The 18,972-nt window shown below is 45.3% G+C and overlaps 1 protein-coding gene across 1 annotated transcript in view; it reads right to left on the bottom strand.

Annotated features, from left to right (window-relative positions):
* Positions 1-18,972, bottom strand: part of NUP160 (nucleoporin 160) — a 62,241-nt gene that overhangs the window by 18,046 nt on the left and 25,223 nt on the right. The window contains exons 15-25 of the mRNA XM_019547375.1: positions 17,804-17,969; positions 17,023-17,138; positions 16,735-16,895; positions 14,377-14,510; positions 13,574-13,644; positions 9,215-9,374; positions 8,169-8,238; positions 4,579-4,677; positions 1,864-1,983; positions 823-918; positions 602-696 (exon numbers count right to left, since the gene is read on the bottom strand). Coding sequence (XP_019402920.1) covers positions 602-696; positions 823-918; positions 1,864-1,983; positions 4,579-4,677; positions 8,169-8,238; positions 9,215-9,374; positions 13,574-13,644; positions 14,377-14,510; positions 16,735-16,895; positions 17,023-17,138; positions 17,804-17,969 — 1,288 coding nt within the window. The remainder of the gene's footprint in view (positions 1-601; positions 697-822; positions 919-1,863; positions 1,984-4,578; positions 4,678-8,168; positions 8,239-9,214; positions 9,375-13,573; positions 13,645-14,376; positions 14,511-16,734; positions 16,896-17,022; positions 17,139-17,803; positions 17,970-18,972) is intronic.

The raw sequence follows: 18,972 nt of genomic DNA, 5'->3' as shown, positions 1-18,972 counted from the left end.
TGCCTCCTCACATATGAGCCTGGCGGGGGGTGAGAAAGCCTCTCTGGCTGGAGAAGCAAAGCAAATTCCTCTTCCTTACATACCAGGAAGGGGTGTTCTCAGACAACAGACAGCTTGGCAAACCCTATTCAGGGTGAGTATGTAGCTTACTCAGGGAATAAACCCCCTTTCAGTTTCCTGCCAAAGCAAGCTTCAGAAATCAGGGTTGCCCCAGGGGCAATCTCAGGCAGCATACATGCCCTCCTCATTCATTAAGAGCCATATGCTATTTAACAGCACAATTTAAGTATCATGCAAAGAGGTTTCCTAAAATGCATCATTTACCATGTAAATTTGCTTGGGAGCCCCAGGATGATGATGTGGTCCTAGACTAGAGTGATTGTACAACCCCTGCTCAGCATCTTCCGAGACACCTTCCTCAGTTTTTTTATTTTGGACTATACTTTGACCTAAGTATTGAGTTTGAACAATTTTACACTACGTAATAAAAACTTTACAAATTACACAAAGGGGGCCAAGATGAAAGGCAAGAACAGCATATTCAGCTCAGATATTAGATTGCTCGAGTTTGAAGGCAAAAAACCCCCAAACCATTACTTACCTGCTAGAATCTGGATTCTGAGTTAATGCTTCATATGCTTGGCTATTATGTCCTAAATCTAGGTGATGTTTGAATATGCAAGTCCTCAAAGTAGCCTAAATGCCAGAGAACATAAAACAAATCATTCCAAATTATATGCACAGATTAAAATAAGTTTCTTAGGGGCAGCAAAACATGCTGCAAGGACAAAAATAAAAATCTTGGTATGAAAAAATGCCCACCTGGCTTCTCCAATCATCAGCTGCTTCTGTTATTGCTAAAGTGGCCAGCTGGATGACCAGCTCAGGTAGACCAACAATGTCTAGCAACCGCAGAACCTAAAAAAGGGAAGAAAGATGTCTACTTCTGGCTGCAAGAGTCTTGAAGGAGGCAGAGGTTACATTTTTGTTTGCTTATTTATTTTTAAATGTGACAAAATTACTTCTGCTCTCACCAAGCTTAACCTGCCAAAAGAAAATTTACTGACATTAAAAATAAAAACCCCAAAAGAGAAGAGATTCATTTTCAAGCAGAAGCCAAGAAAAGAAAGCTTTAACCCCAAAGCAAACATTATGTCAAACTGAGTGATATACTTAGAAAAAAATGGAGGTAGAATCAAAGTACTTGTATAAAAGAACGGTCACGGAATTTTCTGCAGTCTCCCTCATGTTCGTCAGACCTCAAATTATTTTCTAATTCATTGTAAGTTTTGAGGCTGAACAACAAAGTGTATTTAGAGAATCACAGGGCTGTGTTTAATTTTATTAATATCCACATTTGATTAAAAAAGTGAATTTATTCACCTAACAGCTGCTATGGGATTTTCAGGCTGTAAAACTACCTCGGGGACTAAGTATGTTTTCAGTTTGTCCCCAGTGCTCAGGGGAGAACCACTCTCCAAAGCACAGCAAATCCAAAAATGAGGTAGTGAAGCTGCCCTGGCGGAACCCTCACAGCTCACAAGACAGAACTCAAAAACAGTGGAGGAAACAGCACTGGAGTGTCTTAAGCACCTCATTTCCAGGTTTGCAAGTAGAATTAGACAGGACAGGAGATGATGCTTGAGAGCAGCCCCTCCATGCAAGTGCTCAGGGCAAGTGTACCTACACCCTTTGTAGGCTTAATGCTAGAAGTTTACTCACCCTTAAGTGACCTAAATAGGTTACAGAAAAGCCTTCAAGTAACGCATAAAAGCTGACTCCTCTGTTCCACTAGCTACAGAACATATGTGCGCAAACTAACACAGCCAGTATTAGGCTGAGGCACTGGCCTAGCAGTAATACCTTATCATAATACTGTAGACGTGGAGTGGAAGCCATTTCGCCGTCCTCTGCTTGGATCAGCCTGTCCAAGAACTCCTCTCTTCCAACTTCAGATGCAGCTTGACAGAAGCAGTCCAGAGCCTGGAAGACAGTCAGAAAGGAACTGAGCACTGCCTGTCACATGACTGATTTAATCCAGAATGGTGATAACCAGGACTATTTGCTTGTGTTCCAGACACAAGCTTTGGGTCACTACAGGGCAATACTTTAACTAGTGTCACTACAGGTTGCTTTAGGACCAAGTATCTACTAGCTCAAAAGCTTGATTGCTTTCTCCTTTACATGACATGTTTGAAAAGCTAATGGAAAGTGCATTTATTCTAAACCATGCAAACCCATGGACATTCCTTTTCTACAACTCTGATAACTCACAAAGACCTGAATCAGGACCAAGCCATCACTATGCTGCATAGATACAGGAAGGTCAGACATGGTTTAGCAGTCAGCTCTTCCTAATGTCTCAAACCCAAGTTTATGCTCTGCCTTCTAGTTCTTTCCCCATTACTTGTCCCTCAGTCACGTGACTGCATCTGCCTCCCCAGTCATAACCCTGTTTTCCCTTCTCCTTTCTATGTCAACTCGCTGAATACTCATTCCAAAACCACTGCATTTCCTGGATGCTTTCCCAGCTGACTTCCCCTTCTCCACACTAATGGAACTACTATATATACTCAAATCCAAGATAAGGTCTTTCCCCCCCATTCAACATGAAAAGGCCTCATCTTGGCTTCCACCAGCCCATAGCTGACAGCTGCTGCAGCTCCAGCATAAGGTGGCAGCAGAAGTGGGTGGGGGAGTGTAGAGGAGACCACATGGTGAAGGAGTGTGGGAAAGACCATTCAGCAGCAGCTGCAACCCAGGCCTGGAGATGCTGCTGCCATCATGACTGCCTGTCTAGAGCCAGGACTGAAGCCACCATTATTGCCGGACCAGGTCCAGAGACAGTGTGTACACTCCATGCCCCAGGCCTGGACCAAGAGCCTGAGCTGCCATAGAGGGCAAGTAGTGGCAGGCACCAGGAGGTGCAAGGTGCAGCAGGAACACGGGCTGGGGGTCAGGTTGCCTGTCCTCACTGCCACTTGCTTTCCCTGCCACGGATGCCACAAGTTGGTCGTTGCCTACAAAAACTCAAGCTTCTCTGAAACAGTTAGTCCCTAAGATGCCGTCTTGCCCTACCTTCCACCCGACTTCAGACAAACATATCTCTCTATCATTCAGAGACATTTTTAACCCTCAAGTCAGCACTGCTAACCAACAGGGAAGTGTCTGAGATGCTAAACATGGCTAATTACCTCTCTAACCTGAACACAGACCACAGAATTTTCCATTAAAAAGCTGGCACTATACATCTTCCTTAAAAATGGTAATATATCATCACTCGATGATGATGAAATCCTCAATACAGCCACAGGCAGCAGAAAGTTGGGGTTAATGGGGCTCAGCCCCCCCCAAACACGAGGCAGTGGGTAGGGCCACAAGGCAGCCCAGCCAAGAGTTCTGGGTGGCTGCAGCAGGGGTGTGGCAGGACACGCACATAAGCAGGATCGCAGCCCACTATGTGGATCACTGGCTGCCCAGCATGGCAGACAAGTATCAGTCAATTCTGTGAAGGGGAAGGGGCTCGGGGGTGGGACAGACAGAGGCCCCCACAATGAGGGAGGGAGTGGGGTAGAAGCAGGGACAGGGGCTGGGGTGAATGAGGCCCTGGCCAACAATCAGAGCCTAGGTGGCTCATCTAGGGGCTTTGGGGTGGGGCGGAAAGAGGCACTCCCAATTCTGTACACACCCCAGTGGAGGCCCGGGGGGGGCACATGCCCTGCAATCTATGTGTGGGGCTGGAGGCAGCTGCTGCTGGGATCTGTGCGCCCCAGGAGCAGCACAATGCCACAGGCCTGCCACTGCTAGGCTGCATCATGCTCCCTGCTTGCCCAAAAGGGGGAGGCACAAGGCATTCTGGGCCTCTCAAGGCAGTAGGGCGCAAGGCTCAGCGCACAGCAGCAGCCGCCTCTGCCCTCCTTACAGATGAAAGGGGGGCATGTGCCCCCAGGCCTCTGCCAGGGTGTGTACAGTGGCAGAAGCCCCCCCCAGCACTCCTGGATGAGCCGTCCAGGTTCTGCTTGTCCCACCACCCAACCCAGCCAGGACTCCATTCATCCCAGCCCCTTCCCCCCACCCCACAAAAAAAGACTTTTTGTTGTCTTTGTGTTGCCAGCCTTAGCTCTGGAGTTGCTTTGGCTTTTCTAACTGCCTCCCTGCAAGTGCGGGCCAAGTAGGTATACTCCTCCTTGATAGCTTCCCCCTGCTTCCACCACCTATATGCCGTCTTTTTTGCTCTTAGGCTCCCCTGGATTTCCTTGTTTAGCCAAGAAAGTTTTTTGGCTCCTTTCCCCCTTTTCCCACTCCAAATTTTTTCTCCCTCTGCCTATGAACACAGCCCACCTTCCTTTAATAATTTATACATTTGAATACTCAGAGCGTATAGATAATTTCCCTCACTGGACTTTGCATTTAAGCAAATTGTGTATGAAGTCTAGATATACAAGTTGCACCCCCAAGAATAACACAGTACATTCTTGAGAAAATATTATTGGTGTGATTCCAGGTAGTCACCATGCAGTAACTGCTACACTGTGGATGAAGCAGCGTTCTATCTGTGGAAGGAGCAAGAATTTTTACCTTGTGTCCCTCTCCCATAACAAGGTAGCACCTTCCCATCATGAAGCGACAGGAACCAACGTTCACATGACACCAGGGTTGCAGCAGACGGATGTATTCCTAGGAGAAGACAGCATTCTTTGAGCACTGACAGAAAAGGTTTCTGAGTTCCTGCCTAACGGCCAGTTCTACTCCAACATGTACCTGGATTATGACATTCACTGTTTTATCAGGAATTTGAAGATGTTAACCATAAAAAGCTATTTAGTGCTGTCTAATTGCAGAGTTGTAGTTTAATTTAGAGAAAGAGATTCTTCCAAATCTTACAATAGCAGAGGATCAGGTCCAATCACCCAGGAGGTCCCTTACAAATCTATGCACCTCCATGTTCAGAGGTTATTTACAAACAAGTCTTATTGTGCCTGGTCATTGCAGCAGCAGGGCACTGGCAGTGCAGTCATCTACCCTGCTCTGATCTGTAACATGCCATAAGGTGTTCTTGGCATTTCAGGTAGTGTGGCTTGTAGTGGAGTGCAGTGATGATTATGCGGATTTCTTGAGCTGCTCATAGGATCATGGAAAAGTAGGGCTGGAAGGGACCTCACAAGGTCATTCTCCTGTTCAAGGCAAGATCATCCCTGACTAAACCATCCCAGCCAAGTGCCTGTTAAACTGCTTGTGAAAGTTTCTAAGCATGGAGATTCCACAGCTTCTCCAAGTACCCTGTTCACTCTCAGAGTCAAGAAGTTCCTTCTAATCTCAGCCTAAATTTCCCCTGCTGCAACCTGAGGCTGTTGCTCTTAGTCCTGTCACCTACAGCCACAAGGAAAAGCCTATCTCCATTCTCTTTCTAATCACCCCTGAGGTATTTGAAGATTTATCAAACCCCACCTCAGTCTCCTCTTCTCCAGGCTAAATAATCCTAGTTCTTTCAGCTTTTCCTCAAAAGTCTCATCTCCCAGGACCCTAATTATTTTTGTTGCCCAATGCTGGACTCTTTCCAAGCTATCCACAACTTCCTTGAAGTGTGAGGCCCAGAACTGGACATAGTATTCCAGGTAAGGCCTCACTAGTGTCAAACAGAGAGGAAGAATCATTTCCTTAAGTTGATGACTGCCTGCAAAAACAGGAGACTGGACCACCATAAGGCCCCTTTTTCAGTCCCATATTCCTAATGCGAACCGATTTGGTGAAGCAGTACAGGTCTAGTGTACAGCAACTAGACAAGCCCTTCTACCATCTTTCTATCTGCATGTCTGCACAGCACTCTGGCCTCATTCAGCAGCATGAGGGATACTGTTGTTCCCTATCTGAGATCACAGTCTTTCTGTAATAACGATGTAAAACCTGCAGTAAGTTCACTAAGGTCAACAGGCTCGCTCCAATTTGACGCCCATTTAAACGAGACCACAGGTTAGCCCTCAGCAAACAGAACAGACAGGTCCAAAGTTCTGAGAGGTAAAGGATGGCCCATGTTCTTAGAAGAGAAACTCTAAACACTAGGGGTACACCGACAGACATTTTTGGGGCCGATACCAATCCGATTTCTGATAGAGCCAGTTTTCTTTATATCGGTACTGATCTGATATCGGACCAATGTATCGGTGCACCTCTACGGAACACCTTCCCACTCAGCTGCACCTGGGTCATGAATGAAGCAAGAGCACTACAGTATGAGATAGGGTGTGATTCAGCTTAAGAGGTTGCAGCACAATGCCTGGACACAAGGTGGAAGACAGAACCCAAGTTGCATAAACAACCTTTATATTTCCAGACTTGAATGCTTGGCAATTTTTACATTTTTTTTCCAATGGCCTGGCTGAGAAAACACAAACTGATTCTTGCCTCCAGGAGTAATACACTTCTGGGGACAAAGACACTGTTGAAAAGTCCTGCTAAAATGCACACGAGAAAGAGTTCTAGCATTAGTAATTCCCTGACTGTCCATTGCATTAAAGCTGCTCACAAGATTTTCCATCACTATGCAAAATAAGAAATATGATGCATTACTTTAAATGTAATAAGATAGAGACACACATTTATAGCAACAAAAACCTCAATCATTTTGGCTAGAGAGAATGAGACTATATAGCTGAAAACAGATTACTAGGTTCTATTTAGACCCAACAACCCATTTGCTGGGACACCACGGACAAGTCACTATATCAAAACTCTAGAAAAGGAAAAATGTGACTTACCTCCCAGTACCTTATACTCTAGGACTGGTCTTGTCCCATTTACAGAAGTACACATGTACAAACCCAAGCCCTCTTGTCTTCCCTTTGTGGCACAGCAATTAAAAAAAAAAATTTCCTCACCTATACTGTGCTATATAATTCAGTTTAATAACTGGGGGGGGGGGGGAACACGACCCATGGGTGATCGTACTAAAGGGGAGGAAAAACCCCACACAGAATATATGGAAGATGTGTAAGACATCTAATATTTTATTACTATATGTTCAGTTGGCCTGACTTTGTATTTTCTACAAGGTGAGGAGTAATTAATCCTGATGGGAGAAAAACATTTCTGACAAACTCTTATTCCTGAGGATGCCTTTAAGGAAAACTAAACCAAAAAGCTATCTAGACAACAAAAAACCTGAGCTCGGGAGACAGGCAGAAATTATGGGAAAGCAGACAGAACCCACTGCCAGAGGAAGAGGGGTGCCTGGATAGCCTGACCCTGGTTACATTTAAGGTAAGACCACTGTGCATGGAAACTGCATCATGTTGCATTGTATTCTACAGCTGGTCATGCTGTGAGTCTTCTGGGAGAGGAGAAATTCTATTACAAAATTGCTGTCTGGGTCACTTCAATTCCCAACTTGACAGCTCCCAAGGAGAATAACTGCGCAGATCTCTAGATTTGCAGGACCTGCTGAACGATCATGGGGTACTATAGCCCAAATAACTAAAACAAAGAAAAGAATTATGAGATTTTACCCCAGTACAAGTCCTGTCCAGGGCCTGTCCCCTGGAGAGGCTGCAGAGACTGATCAAGGGCACCAAAGGAATAGCTGGGCCTGAACAGGAACCAAATAATTCAGATGAGTAAGGCCACAAGAACACCCTCAAAAATTGGTCTTTATCAAGCAGTCATATCATAGTGCTTCTCATCCTCCATCTAGAACAGTGGTACGCGACTCATCCAGCCCCATGAGTTGTACAAGAGGCACAGAGTCAGTCCACAGGCCAAATAAGGAGCTGCGTTACCTGGCTCATAAGGTCTAGAAATTAGAAGCGGGTCTAGAAATTTAGTGATAGGAAATTCAAGCAGCAGCTACCAGTTGTTCTGTCACCAAGTTTCCAGACTTGAAAGCAGCCCTGCTGGCTAGAAAAAACATCATGAGATCTGTTCCACGAGCCGTATCTTGGTCATCCCTGATCTAGAGAATATCAATTTGTTCTGTCTCTAACCAATGGGCTGGTTATGAACATTCATTCCCATGCAAAGTCAGTTTCTAGTTTTTTCTCTCCTACACAAACAAGGAAAAGTACTGGGTATTTTCTGGCTCAAATAACAAAATCAATAGATGAGATGCATTCTTCATTTTGTAGGCACTGCTATTAAAGAGACAGAATTATTTTCCACATGTGCTAACAACTCACCTGCAGCTGGGTGTATTGACAGCTCCCCATTAAACATTCTGGGAAGAGAAACCCAGGATTGCTGGGCCACCTGAGCATTAGCTAAGGAACAGGGTAATTCCTCTGCAGTCAGGAAAGAAAGCAAAAATTTAGTCTAGAAGAGCTTTAAAAATAATAGCTTTAAAATGCATATGCCTCCAGTGTTCAGAATTTGCTCAAGAGTAAAGAGATTAGGCTGCTTTGTATGAATTTGCTTTTCTGTAACAGTATTCAGGCACACTGGGTGAAGCCATTAGCTAATCCAACTCTACCACCACTCATCTCCTCAGGGGAATGGGGGGGGGCGGGGCATGGGAAATCTCTCTCAAACCAATAAACATACCAAGTTTTTCACACTTGAGGTCCTAAGGTTAGTTTTCAAACCCATGTTTAAGCACCTGAAATTGACCTGACTTTGAAAAGCTCCAAACACCTACGTATCATAGTAACCTCATGTGGAATTAGAGCATTTATTTCAGAGGCTAAAGATGGATTCAAGAGCCCAACTTCAGGCATCCAGATCTGAACCTTGAAACTGTGCATTACTCTTACATGGAGACTGCTGTTACCTGTAATCTGCAGCAGGTGTCAGCAAGCTATGGCCCCTAAGCCAGATCCAGCCCTAAATGAGACTATATCTGTTCCATAAAGATCTGATCCAGTCCATATATTAAGAATGGCTAGCCAACCCCTACTTCCACCTGATCCAGCCTGCATTTTACTAATGATCTGCTGATCCCAGCTGCTGGTCCAGCTCCAGCCCTGTGCTTTGTGGAGAAGGCTGCTCTCTCTCACTGCATCCACTACTGCCCCAACACTACCAAATTAGCCATTGCAACTCTTGGCTCCCCATACTTGTGGCAGGGATGATAAGCAGAGGCTGTACTGGGGTTTGATTGCCTGAGGTGACACCCAGACCTCAATAGGTGGCCCACCCTTAATAAAAGGTTGTTGACCCCCAATTTACAGCATTGTGTAACATCCAGTTATACACAGTCCTTCATCACAACTTCATTATGCAAGGATACAGAAGTGGCAGGAGATCAGCAATAACTGTAGTAATCAAATGAGGCCAATTCAAACTGGTTTCCGTCAAAGAGGCATTGGGTTGAGAGAAGAAGTGAGAAATTATGAGTTTTCTGGCCACTTCCTGAAAGAACAACTCCACAACTGTTTGAGGGCTGGACACTATGAAACAAAATTAAAGAACAGTTGGAAGGCTGCAGAACATGCAGCAAAAACATACATCATAGCCATGTTTGTACTCTCTTCACATCACCATGAGTGCCACAGATAAATCATAAAAAAAAATAAGATCTGAAGAAGGCACTTTGTGCCTGAAAACTTATTTAACACTTCTCCCAGCTACACAGCCAGTCCAATAAAAAGATGTAACAAACAAACAAACAAACAAATACACACATTTGCTTCTCACAGGCCAGTTATACACTGAGTGACAAAACTGTTAATACCATATACTGAACCAACATTTCTTAGTTCCCTACAACAGGGGTGACTAGTGTGCAGCATGGGTAGCCTGTGTGTGTTGCATGCAGCAGACTGGGGAGGGAAAAGGCAGCACAGTGGAAGACAGAACAGGGAGCAGAAAGCAGGGCAACAGATCAGGCAGGGAGCAGAAAGCAAAGCAGCTGAATGGGCACAGGAAAGGGATGGGAGTGGCACTTGAAGAGGATGCAACGCTACTGGGTCACACCTGACAAAAAGGCAGGACCCCACTGCCTTACAACATTTACTGGTTAACTCTGAGGCAGCTTCAGAAGCTTGCCATCCAAATCACTAACTTTTATTACGTAGACCTCAATTATGACAATCCAGAAGATCTAAAATATCAGTTCTTCCCAGCATGTGCTCATCAGTTCATAGCTAGTGATCAAATTGAATGCTAGGTAATTACACAGAAGGGCTGTATAATGGACTTCCCTCTCTTCCTTAGCCACACTAGGTTCAAATATTTCTTTCTTGCTAGAGTACTTTTAAACTAAGCAGTCCCAACTTTTCAGTCTTTATAGCTAATCATTCTTAACTACTTCCCAAGAACAACCATGTCCTCTTAAATCCCCTCTGTATCACCTCTTTCCTGAAACAAGGAAGCAGGAATGGAAAACAGTACTCCTAATACTACCATGCCCATGATTAATCCATAAATAAATCTTCTATTATTTCCCATCCCTTTCCTTATTATTTACATTGCAAATTTGTACCATACTTTGATTAATGAAAACAATGGTTCATCAGCAGTCCTTTAATACAAGGAGGAGAGTCTTCCAACAAATGAGGAAGTCAGTGTAAGAGGCTGATCTAAGATTTGCATGTTGAACTGCAGATATGGCAAATTGGTCTGGGAAGAAGGAATAGATCCTGATGATGTCTGGCCATAGCTTTTTCCCCTTGTCTCTCTCATCAATTCGTTTCCGTAGTGAGGCAAGTTTACTTAAGATTATCGATGTCTTGTCATACCACATGGGACTACTTGGGACGAACCAGTCCTCAAGTCTTCCACTTACTGATGTTAGTATCTCATTTCTTCAGATTGGCTTTCAAGGTGTCCTTAATGTTCACCTTATGCCCACCTCTACAGAGGTGACCACTGATGATTTAGGAGTAGAGGACCTGTTTTTGGAGCTGTCAGGCATCTTTATGACATCCTGTCCAATGCAACTGGTGCCATACAAACATACCTTCAATAATGAAGGTGTTTGCTTGAACCAAGAGGCTGGTTTTCATTGATAAGCCTGATAATACCCACTAGGGGTGTGCAAAGCAGGCAGTATTCGATTCGGATTCAACCTGATTCGGGGGACAGCAATTCAATTCACTGATTTGGATCGTTGTCCCAATTCAATTCAGTCAAATATGCATCTGAAGATTCAATTCTGATTCAGAGAATCAGTGATTTGGCCATAGGTACAGCTTTATATGTTTCTTCTATGTACCTTGAGGTACCAGGTGTGGCTCGTGAATGCTGAGATGATGGGGCAGATGGAACATCCCATGGGAGCACAGGGGGTGGGGTCCCCTGCATGGTCAGCGGCAAACCCTGAAGTGGACCGGAAGTACTCCCAAAAACCCAGGCAAAGCTAGTCCTTTCAAAACACATCACTTTTCCTTTTTCACTTGAGTTTAATTTGCTGCTGTGCTACCCTTTCACCTCACTGTTTATAAGTTCCAGTCTTCTCTCTGGTCTCAAAGAACTTAAACTCTGTTCCTTCATTTGCATGTCTTGCCAAACTGGTCACCCCCATTTCCTGACCGGTGGGGAATACAGTAATGTTACTGTAATGTAAGTAATGTTACTGAATTCTAATATAACAAAGGGCTTTGTCTGTCGGTCTGTAATGCTTTTGGGCAATTGCACAAGTGTAGTTTTAAACTTGGTATGTTTCTGTCTCCAAGTAGGGAGATAAAAATGGCGTCAAGTTTAAAAATCACAGCTTTTGCAGTTGCTTCTCTGCAGCCAGGTGTGGCCCCTTCCCACCTTGGAGCTGTGGAGGCAGACAGGGGCTGGGCCAGGCCAGCCAGGAGTGCAGTGCGGCACCATGCCAGGGGGAGGGGGTGGGGCCAGGACTGCTCTGCTATGCTGCGCAGCAAGGCAGGCAATGGCGCTACAGGGGGCCACAGCCCCCCCAACATTCACCTTACCCACTGGAGCCACCCCTCCCAGCGCTGCCACCCACACAAGAGGCACGGCCCGGCACTCCCAGCCCAAGCCATTCTGGCCCCATGCACAACTGCAGGGACACAGCCGGGCAGCAGCTCAGTGCAAGGGGTTGGGGGGAATGAGACAGAGGCATGGGCAGCTGGAAGTGGGCTCCCTATGCAAGATGGAGAGTGGGGGAGATCCTGGGAGAAGAACAGGTGTCTGCACATGTGTGCGCATGCATCTCTGTGCATGTGTGCGCACACGTCAGGGCATCGGTATGCATCTGTTTATGAGTATGTGTCTGCGTATGTGTGTGCGTGTCTCTGTTCATGTTCGTGTCCATGTGCAGACAGTGAACAAGAAGAGTGCACACCCATCTGTGTGCACGCGCGTGTGTTTGTGTATGCGTCTGTTCATGGCAGGAGGGAAAGTGTGTTTGTGTCTGTGTCTATGTGCAGGGTGAGTGAGTAGTGCATGCCCAGGAGGGACAATGTGTTACTTAATACTTCCCAAAATTTGTCTCCAAAATTTATACTGAAGATATCCAACTCCTTCCGTGGTTTTCAGGACTTTTAAAATTACAGTAACTAGAAAAAAAAAAAAAATCACCAGCTTCCTACTTGCATTTTGCTCAGGGCTGCTTGCATCTGTCATGCTGCCAAAAATCTCCTGAAATTGAATGGCTAGGTATAAACTGATAAGCACATGCCATAAAGTGCTCATATTCCATATAGTCAGCAGTAAGATACACTGAACAGTAAGATATTGGAGTTTGGATGGCAGTCTTAAGCTGCTGAGTCTGGTTTGGCCAGCAGATGCGACAAATCTAGAAAACTTTGGTTCAGTGTATAGGGGTGATGGAAATGCATGTGCATTGCCCCAGCCCCTTAATGGACTTATTTTTAGACAGTGTAACTAGTGCAGTGTCACACTTCCTGTGAAGGGGGTTATTCAAGCCCACAAACACACTGTTTTAGTAGGTTGCACCTCTTCTTCTTGACCAGTGGTTCTCAACCTTTTGGACTTACTGCACCAATCTAACTTTCCCGATTTTCAAAAACTTTTCATTTTGTGTCTACAGAAACATAACAGAAAAATTCTTCTGTTGCAAAGAACTCAGAAAGACCACAAGTCAGAATATTTTTTATACTATTTGAGATATCTATGTTTATTGTGTCAATCATATGCAGGTATTCGCAGATCTAACAACACTAATATTGTGCAGCGCTCTTAAAAGGATCTCATAGCACCCCAGTTGAGAATTGCTGTTCTAGAGGCTGGACCACCAAGGATAGCAACCTTGTCCTGCTAGCTGTTGCATTTAACCAACAGTAGATATCTAAATCCTACTGATAAGGAAAGGAAGAGGCTTTTACAAATGCGCAGACCAATTTTTCTTTTTAAAAAGCTAGGAAGCTATACAAAAAGCTTCATACAAAGTTTACTATACTTAGGTTGCAGAGCCAAGCATGCAGAAAGTTGGGAAATGGCAGACTAAAGGGTGGGTGTACAACTACCTTAAGCTCCACACAATTTGCAGGGACCAATATGTTTCCTCACAGAAGAGGCTGATTTTCAGAGGCCACGTGATCACCGTAGAAGTCAGGCCTCTTAAAATGCAATTTTAAAATGCTGACTATTAAATTTATTGAGGCACTTGTTACCTGATGTAACGTACAATCATTAAGAGTCAAAATAAAGAGATACGCTTTAGACATCCCCTTACCTAGCTTATGTGGTGTGAGAGAAGTAGTGTCCGTTAGCTCCAGAACAGATAAATGTTGCAGATTGGATTCCCTAAAGGAGAAAGAAATAGCGTACAAAGAGAAATGTCTCCTGTGGTAATGTCCGAACACTGTCCAACTCAACCCCCCTCCCACCTGCAACCTAAAGGAAGTAAGTGCAGGAAGCGAGTGTCATTTAAAAAGTTAAATGGCAATTTACAGTTTTCAGACAAGCTCTGCCACAAGTCTTGACTCTTAAATACGAATGTTTTATGCAAGACTGAAAAGAGAAGTCATTTGTTTTTCAGCTAGTTCATGAATTGTGAAAAAAAACAATTTTGTACTTAATACAGCTGGACCAGGCACTTGGTGTTTCACAAAGTTTAATGGATCAAACCCAGCATTAGTCACTGACTACTAAATCACATACCTAAGCAAAGCAACATCCACCCCCCTCCCACCCCACTGCAGAAGACAGGGGAAAGATTTCATGAGCTATTTTGAAGAAAGTGGCATTCAGGGATGGCATCAACAAGTATAGGCATTTTCCCAGAGTTTTGAATCTTTTAGAGAGACAAATGCAACAGAAAATAAATCTAGGAAACCCATTGACAAAACAGTTATACAGACATCAAGGTTCTTTCTACCCTTTACCCCAAAAGGCCTTTTTGTTCATGTTTTACGATTGGAGCTCAAGCCAATTCTCCATCTGTCTGCAATGGCATTTCAGATCTTCCAAAGGATTTACATAGACTCTATCACCACATTATCAACTAGAGGGAAAATAGGGAACATGAAAACTTACAGCGTGTCAACAGGAACATCTGATGCCAAACATTGACTTGCCCATCTAATCACGTAGTAAGACAGCAGCAGAGGAGATGTGCGATGCAACAGGTCCTGCTGTGACTGGAACAGCTGTCCCCCACCCAATATCATCTGCAAGGAAACCAAAGCACTTGTAATCCCTTGCCTCTATTGGAGTGCCATACAACTTTACGTCAGAGAGAAAGACAACAACATAGCAAGGGACATTAGCAAAATTATTGTAAACACCAATTTGTTTACTGCTACTGCGAAAGTTATCACAGGGCTTAGGTCAAACAGGATAACTGTACCTGCATGAAACCAACTGGAGGTGCAAATTGCCACTCATTTTATTTTGGTGCAAGCCCGTTCACTAAGAAAGGGAAAATCAACTGGAGTATGAATTACTGTTCCTTGGACTGAACACTTCCAAGCATGTGTCTATAGTTCTGTTTTTGCCAGCACAGCTTTCAATTAAAAGGTGTGACTTTCTTAGCCATATAGTTATACCTGTAAGAGCCCCAATGTCGATGTAGCTATATTGGTACAGAGGTGCTTCAGTGCAGCTCTAGTACCATATTTACTGAAATGCAAGACAACTCCCCCAATAATTAGATTCTATACATTAAAATTATAAATTTACTACAATTTTTCCATGTATTGAATCTAATTATCGGAAACTCATCTTAAAATTTGTCTCCCCCACTACTGCAGCAGGGAAAGCAGTGGCAGGGGGTGGAAGGCTGAGGTGGTCAAGTAGCTTTGAACCTGGAGCATGAAGCACATGTTTTCCCCAGCCATCGCTGCAACCCCAGCCTGGCAACTACAGCCCTGGCTCTGGGGCTCAGCTGCAGCTGCCACTGCTACTACCATCAATCTGGCTCTAGCCCAGAACAAGCACTGCTCCATGCCCCACATATGCCACGGTCCCCCACATGTGCGGGGGTGGGGAAGGCAGCAGCTATGACTCCAGCTCCACTGCTGCCCTGCCCTCCTACCACCTAGCACTTGAATCCAAGATGAGGGGCTCTCCCTCCCTCCCCCAATTTTAAATGGCAGGGGAGAGGGAAGATCTCATATCGTTTCAAGTAAATATGGTAATTGCCTTTTTCACACTACAATAGTGATACTAGTTTGATGCATCTTTATACTTTCTATAAGATGGGGTGGGCAAGTATTTGGGCTGGAGGGTCACTTAAGTTTGGGTAAGCTGTTGAGGGCCGTGTGTGCACACACTCACACCTTGCCCACCCCCAGCCAAGCCAAGGCTGATGCCAGAGCAGCAGCAAGAGTGGGACCATGAGCCTGCCCAGAGCTGTAGCACCTTACTCTATGTTCCTCTCTCCCCCATCATCCCCCAACCCACTTCCCCTTCCATGCTAGCCAGCTTAGCTGACACTGGCAGGCAGGAAGGGGGCTGAGAGCCATGCTGCACTGGGGGGTGGGGCCATGGCATTTGCAGCTGCATGGAGCTGGGCTGCAGAGGAAGGGAGGGAATGCCCCCACCTCTTGCACCCTGCCCCAACCCTCCCCCCAGCTGTGCAGACCCAGAACAGGGATCTCATCTGCCCCCTTCACTCACCCCACTGCTGTATGGTGCTGGGTATGGCTCCAGACTCTACAGACGACACTGGGCAGAAGCAGCCCTGCCCACCTACCCACCTGCTTGGAATCATGGGGTCAAAGTCCATTTTCCAGGCTGCCATGTGGCGCTGGGCAGGCAGGGCTGTTTCTGCCCAGCGTCTCCTGCTGTGCCATCAAAATCCCAAGCTGGAGCTGCTGCCTGCGGGCCAGCCAATTGATTCTATCCAGCCTGCAGGCAACTCTGCCTTCTGCCTCGGCTGGTGCCACAGGCCAGATAGAAAAAATTGGTGGGTCAGATATAGCCTGTGGGCCACATTTTGCCCACCCCTGTTCTATAGCTACATCCATACTAGAAGGGGCTATACTGCTTTAATTACAAGTCTATGCTAGAAGGTAGTACTGCTCTAGTCAAGATCTCAGCCTTAAGTCTGCTCTATATGACAGAGAGATGGGAAAATATTGGAGAAGTAGCCCTGGGGGGGAAGTGGCTTGGGAATGGAGCCCTGGAAATGCTGTTTGCCAAAGGGGTGCAGATGGAATGTCTTGCTTAGTGCTGGTTTAGCACCCTGTATGACAGAATAATATTGCAGTGGTGATGCAAGAGTGCTGGACTGCTGCCTTCTGAGGTGTAAAAGAACTCAAAGAAACTAGGGTGAGGAGAAAAAGAGCACAGCTAAGCTTTGAACAAATCTGTGAAGCTTCTAATATTTGTGGAAGGAGAACGACAGCTGCCACATATTGTACAGTGAGCAGCTTTGCCAAATCTACTCACAGCATCTCCTAGCCTCAGAAGCAGCTGCTGTAAAATCAACAGGTCCCGGCAGATAAGGAAGCGGATTGCAGAGATCTTGCACACTCCTTGGCATACCACATTCACTGCAGTGCCACTGCCATAGAGCTGGGAGAGGTTCATTCTCACATTTAGCGGTTGAACTGGATTAAAAAAAAAAAAAGAAAAGAAAAAAAAGAGAGAGAGTAAGAGTAAAAACTAACAGAAGTGCAATGCTCCCTAACTGCATCCACCTAATTAGACAAAATGAAACATTCATCATACTATCACCTCTTTCCATTTCTATCTCTGTCTCATAGTCCATCTCCCGGATGAGCATCCCAATGGCTTGGATCGGGTTTCTGATTTCCTGCAATTTGCTATGAATGTCTTCCACCACATTCTCTCTGCAAGTATAATTAATTCACCAACAGTGAGCAATTTAACTTTAAGAGGGGCCTCCCCAACAATACTTTGGTAATAACAAACCCAAAAGTGAACTTGTATGACCCCAACAGATGCTGCATAGTGGAAAATCCCCTCCCTTGTAACGAGACATACTTTTGAACCATTAAGCATCATACTCAACACAAGTTGCTTGCTTCCCTCCCTCCCTGGCTAGAGAGAAACTGTACTTAGCCATGTATACTGATGTTCCAAATGATGGTGCGATGCAGTCCTTTTTGAGACAGCCACTGCACAGCACAAAAATGCATCCTTTTTAGGATTGGTCTAGGATTCAGACCATGAGTCACAGGCAGGTTTGAACACCTGCGATGATGTGTTTTTGCGCTATGAAGAGGACTTTCCAATTAGACATTGGTGCTCCTGTTTCTTGGCACCATGGCTCAGAATTCCTGGCAACTTTTATCAGAGCTGAGGATTTTGAAAGGCATCTTAGAAATGAATGGGCTTTATGCTTCTGAAAAGTCACTGACATATATGTTTTTAAAATCCCATAAAATGTATTTCAGGAGACTCTTTAGAGGCATTTAAAATAGTTACAGCCTGGTCAAGAAGCTCCTAGATGAATCCTTTCACAAAACACATTTTATCCAAAGAGGCCACTTACGTGTCACTGGCTATCAAGTCTTCCAGGATTTGTTCTGCAGCCTTTTCTGGAGGCTGAAGACGGGAGCAGGCCATTTCCATGACCAATGCCATTTCCATGGAAACAGACTCTCCAATCAGTCGAAGGCACTGGACAAGACAGACAACATCACGAGAGACCTCCAAATCTGCAATGAGAGAATCTACTTGTATTCTTGGAGAACACAGTTTAGAAAAAAGGGAAAGGCAGTTCAAAGCCAAGTGAGTTGAGCTCATCCCACACAGAAGGATGGGATATCAGAAAATTAGTCTTGAACTCCACAGTTGATATGGCAAGAACCGTGTGGCTCCACCTAGTAACAACAGGGAACTCCCCTTCCAGGATGCTTCTTCAATTATGGAAGCTAGATAAAAATAAAGCTAAAAAAAATGGGCCAAGAGAGCCAAAGCAGGACTCTAAGTCCCTGCCTCCTGACTGGTGCAGTCTCCAGTCATTTTGAATGACTGGAGAGCTCATGGGAGGGGCCTGTAGGGGGCTGTCAGGAAAGCTAAGGCAGACATAGAGCTAGGACTAGTGTCCAAGATCAAAGATAACAAAAACTCCTTTTTCAAATATATAGGGAGGATGAAGAAAGCACTGGGAAATGTGGGGCCCCTGCAAGATTCTCTGGGCAATCCGGTGGTTGCGCCAGAGGAGAAAGCAATTCTTTAACCAATTCTTTACCTCCATTTTCTTGTCCAGGGACTGGGACTTCCCCACCGTGATGGAAGACAAACTTGAGGGGAACACCTCCAGACCTCAGGTTAGGGAGGACTGGGTTAGAGAGCTTCTGGAAGGGCTGGACGTGTTCAAATCAGCGGATCTAGATGCTCTCCACCCCAGGGTGTTGAGGGAACTAGCTGGGGTTACTGCAGGGCCTTTGGCACAGCTTTATGAGTGCTCGTGGTGCTCGGGCCAGGTGCCAGATGATTGGAAGATAGCCAATGTGATCCACATCTTTAAAAAAGGGAGGACCCGCGCAACTATAGGCCCGTCGGTCTTCCCTCAATCCTCGGGAAACTCTTTCAGAAGATTATCAAAGCACATCTGCGATGGGACCGGCTTCAGGAATGATGCTCAAGGGCAACCAGCACGGTTTCATTAGGGGCAGGTCATGTCAGACCAACCTGATTGCCTTTTATGATCAGGTC

Source organism: Crocodylus porosus, unplaced genomic scaffold (genome assembly GCF_001723895.1).
Source record: "Crocodylus porosus isolate Cpor-Errol unplaced genomic scaffold, CroPor_comp1, whole genome shotgun sequence".
NCBI lineage: Eukaryota > Metazoa > Chordata > Crocodylia > Crocodylidae > Crocodylus > Crocodylus porosus.
The sequence above is the reverse complement of the archived record's forward strand: the minus strand, read 5'-3'. Positions and strand labels throughout refer to the sequence as shown.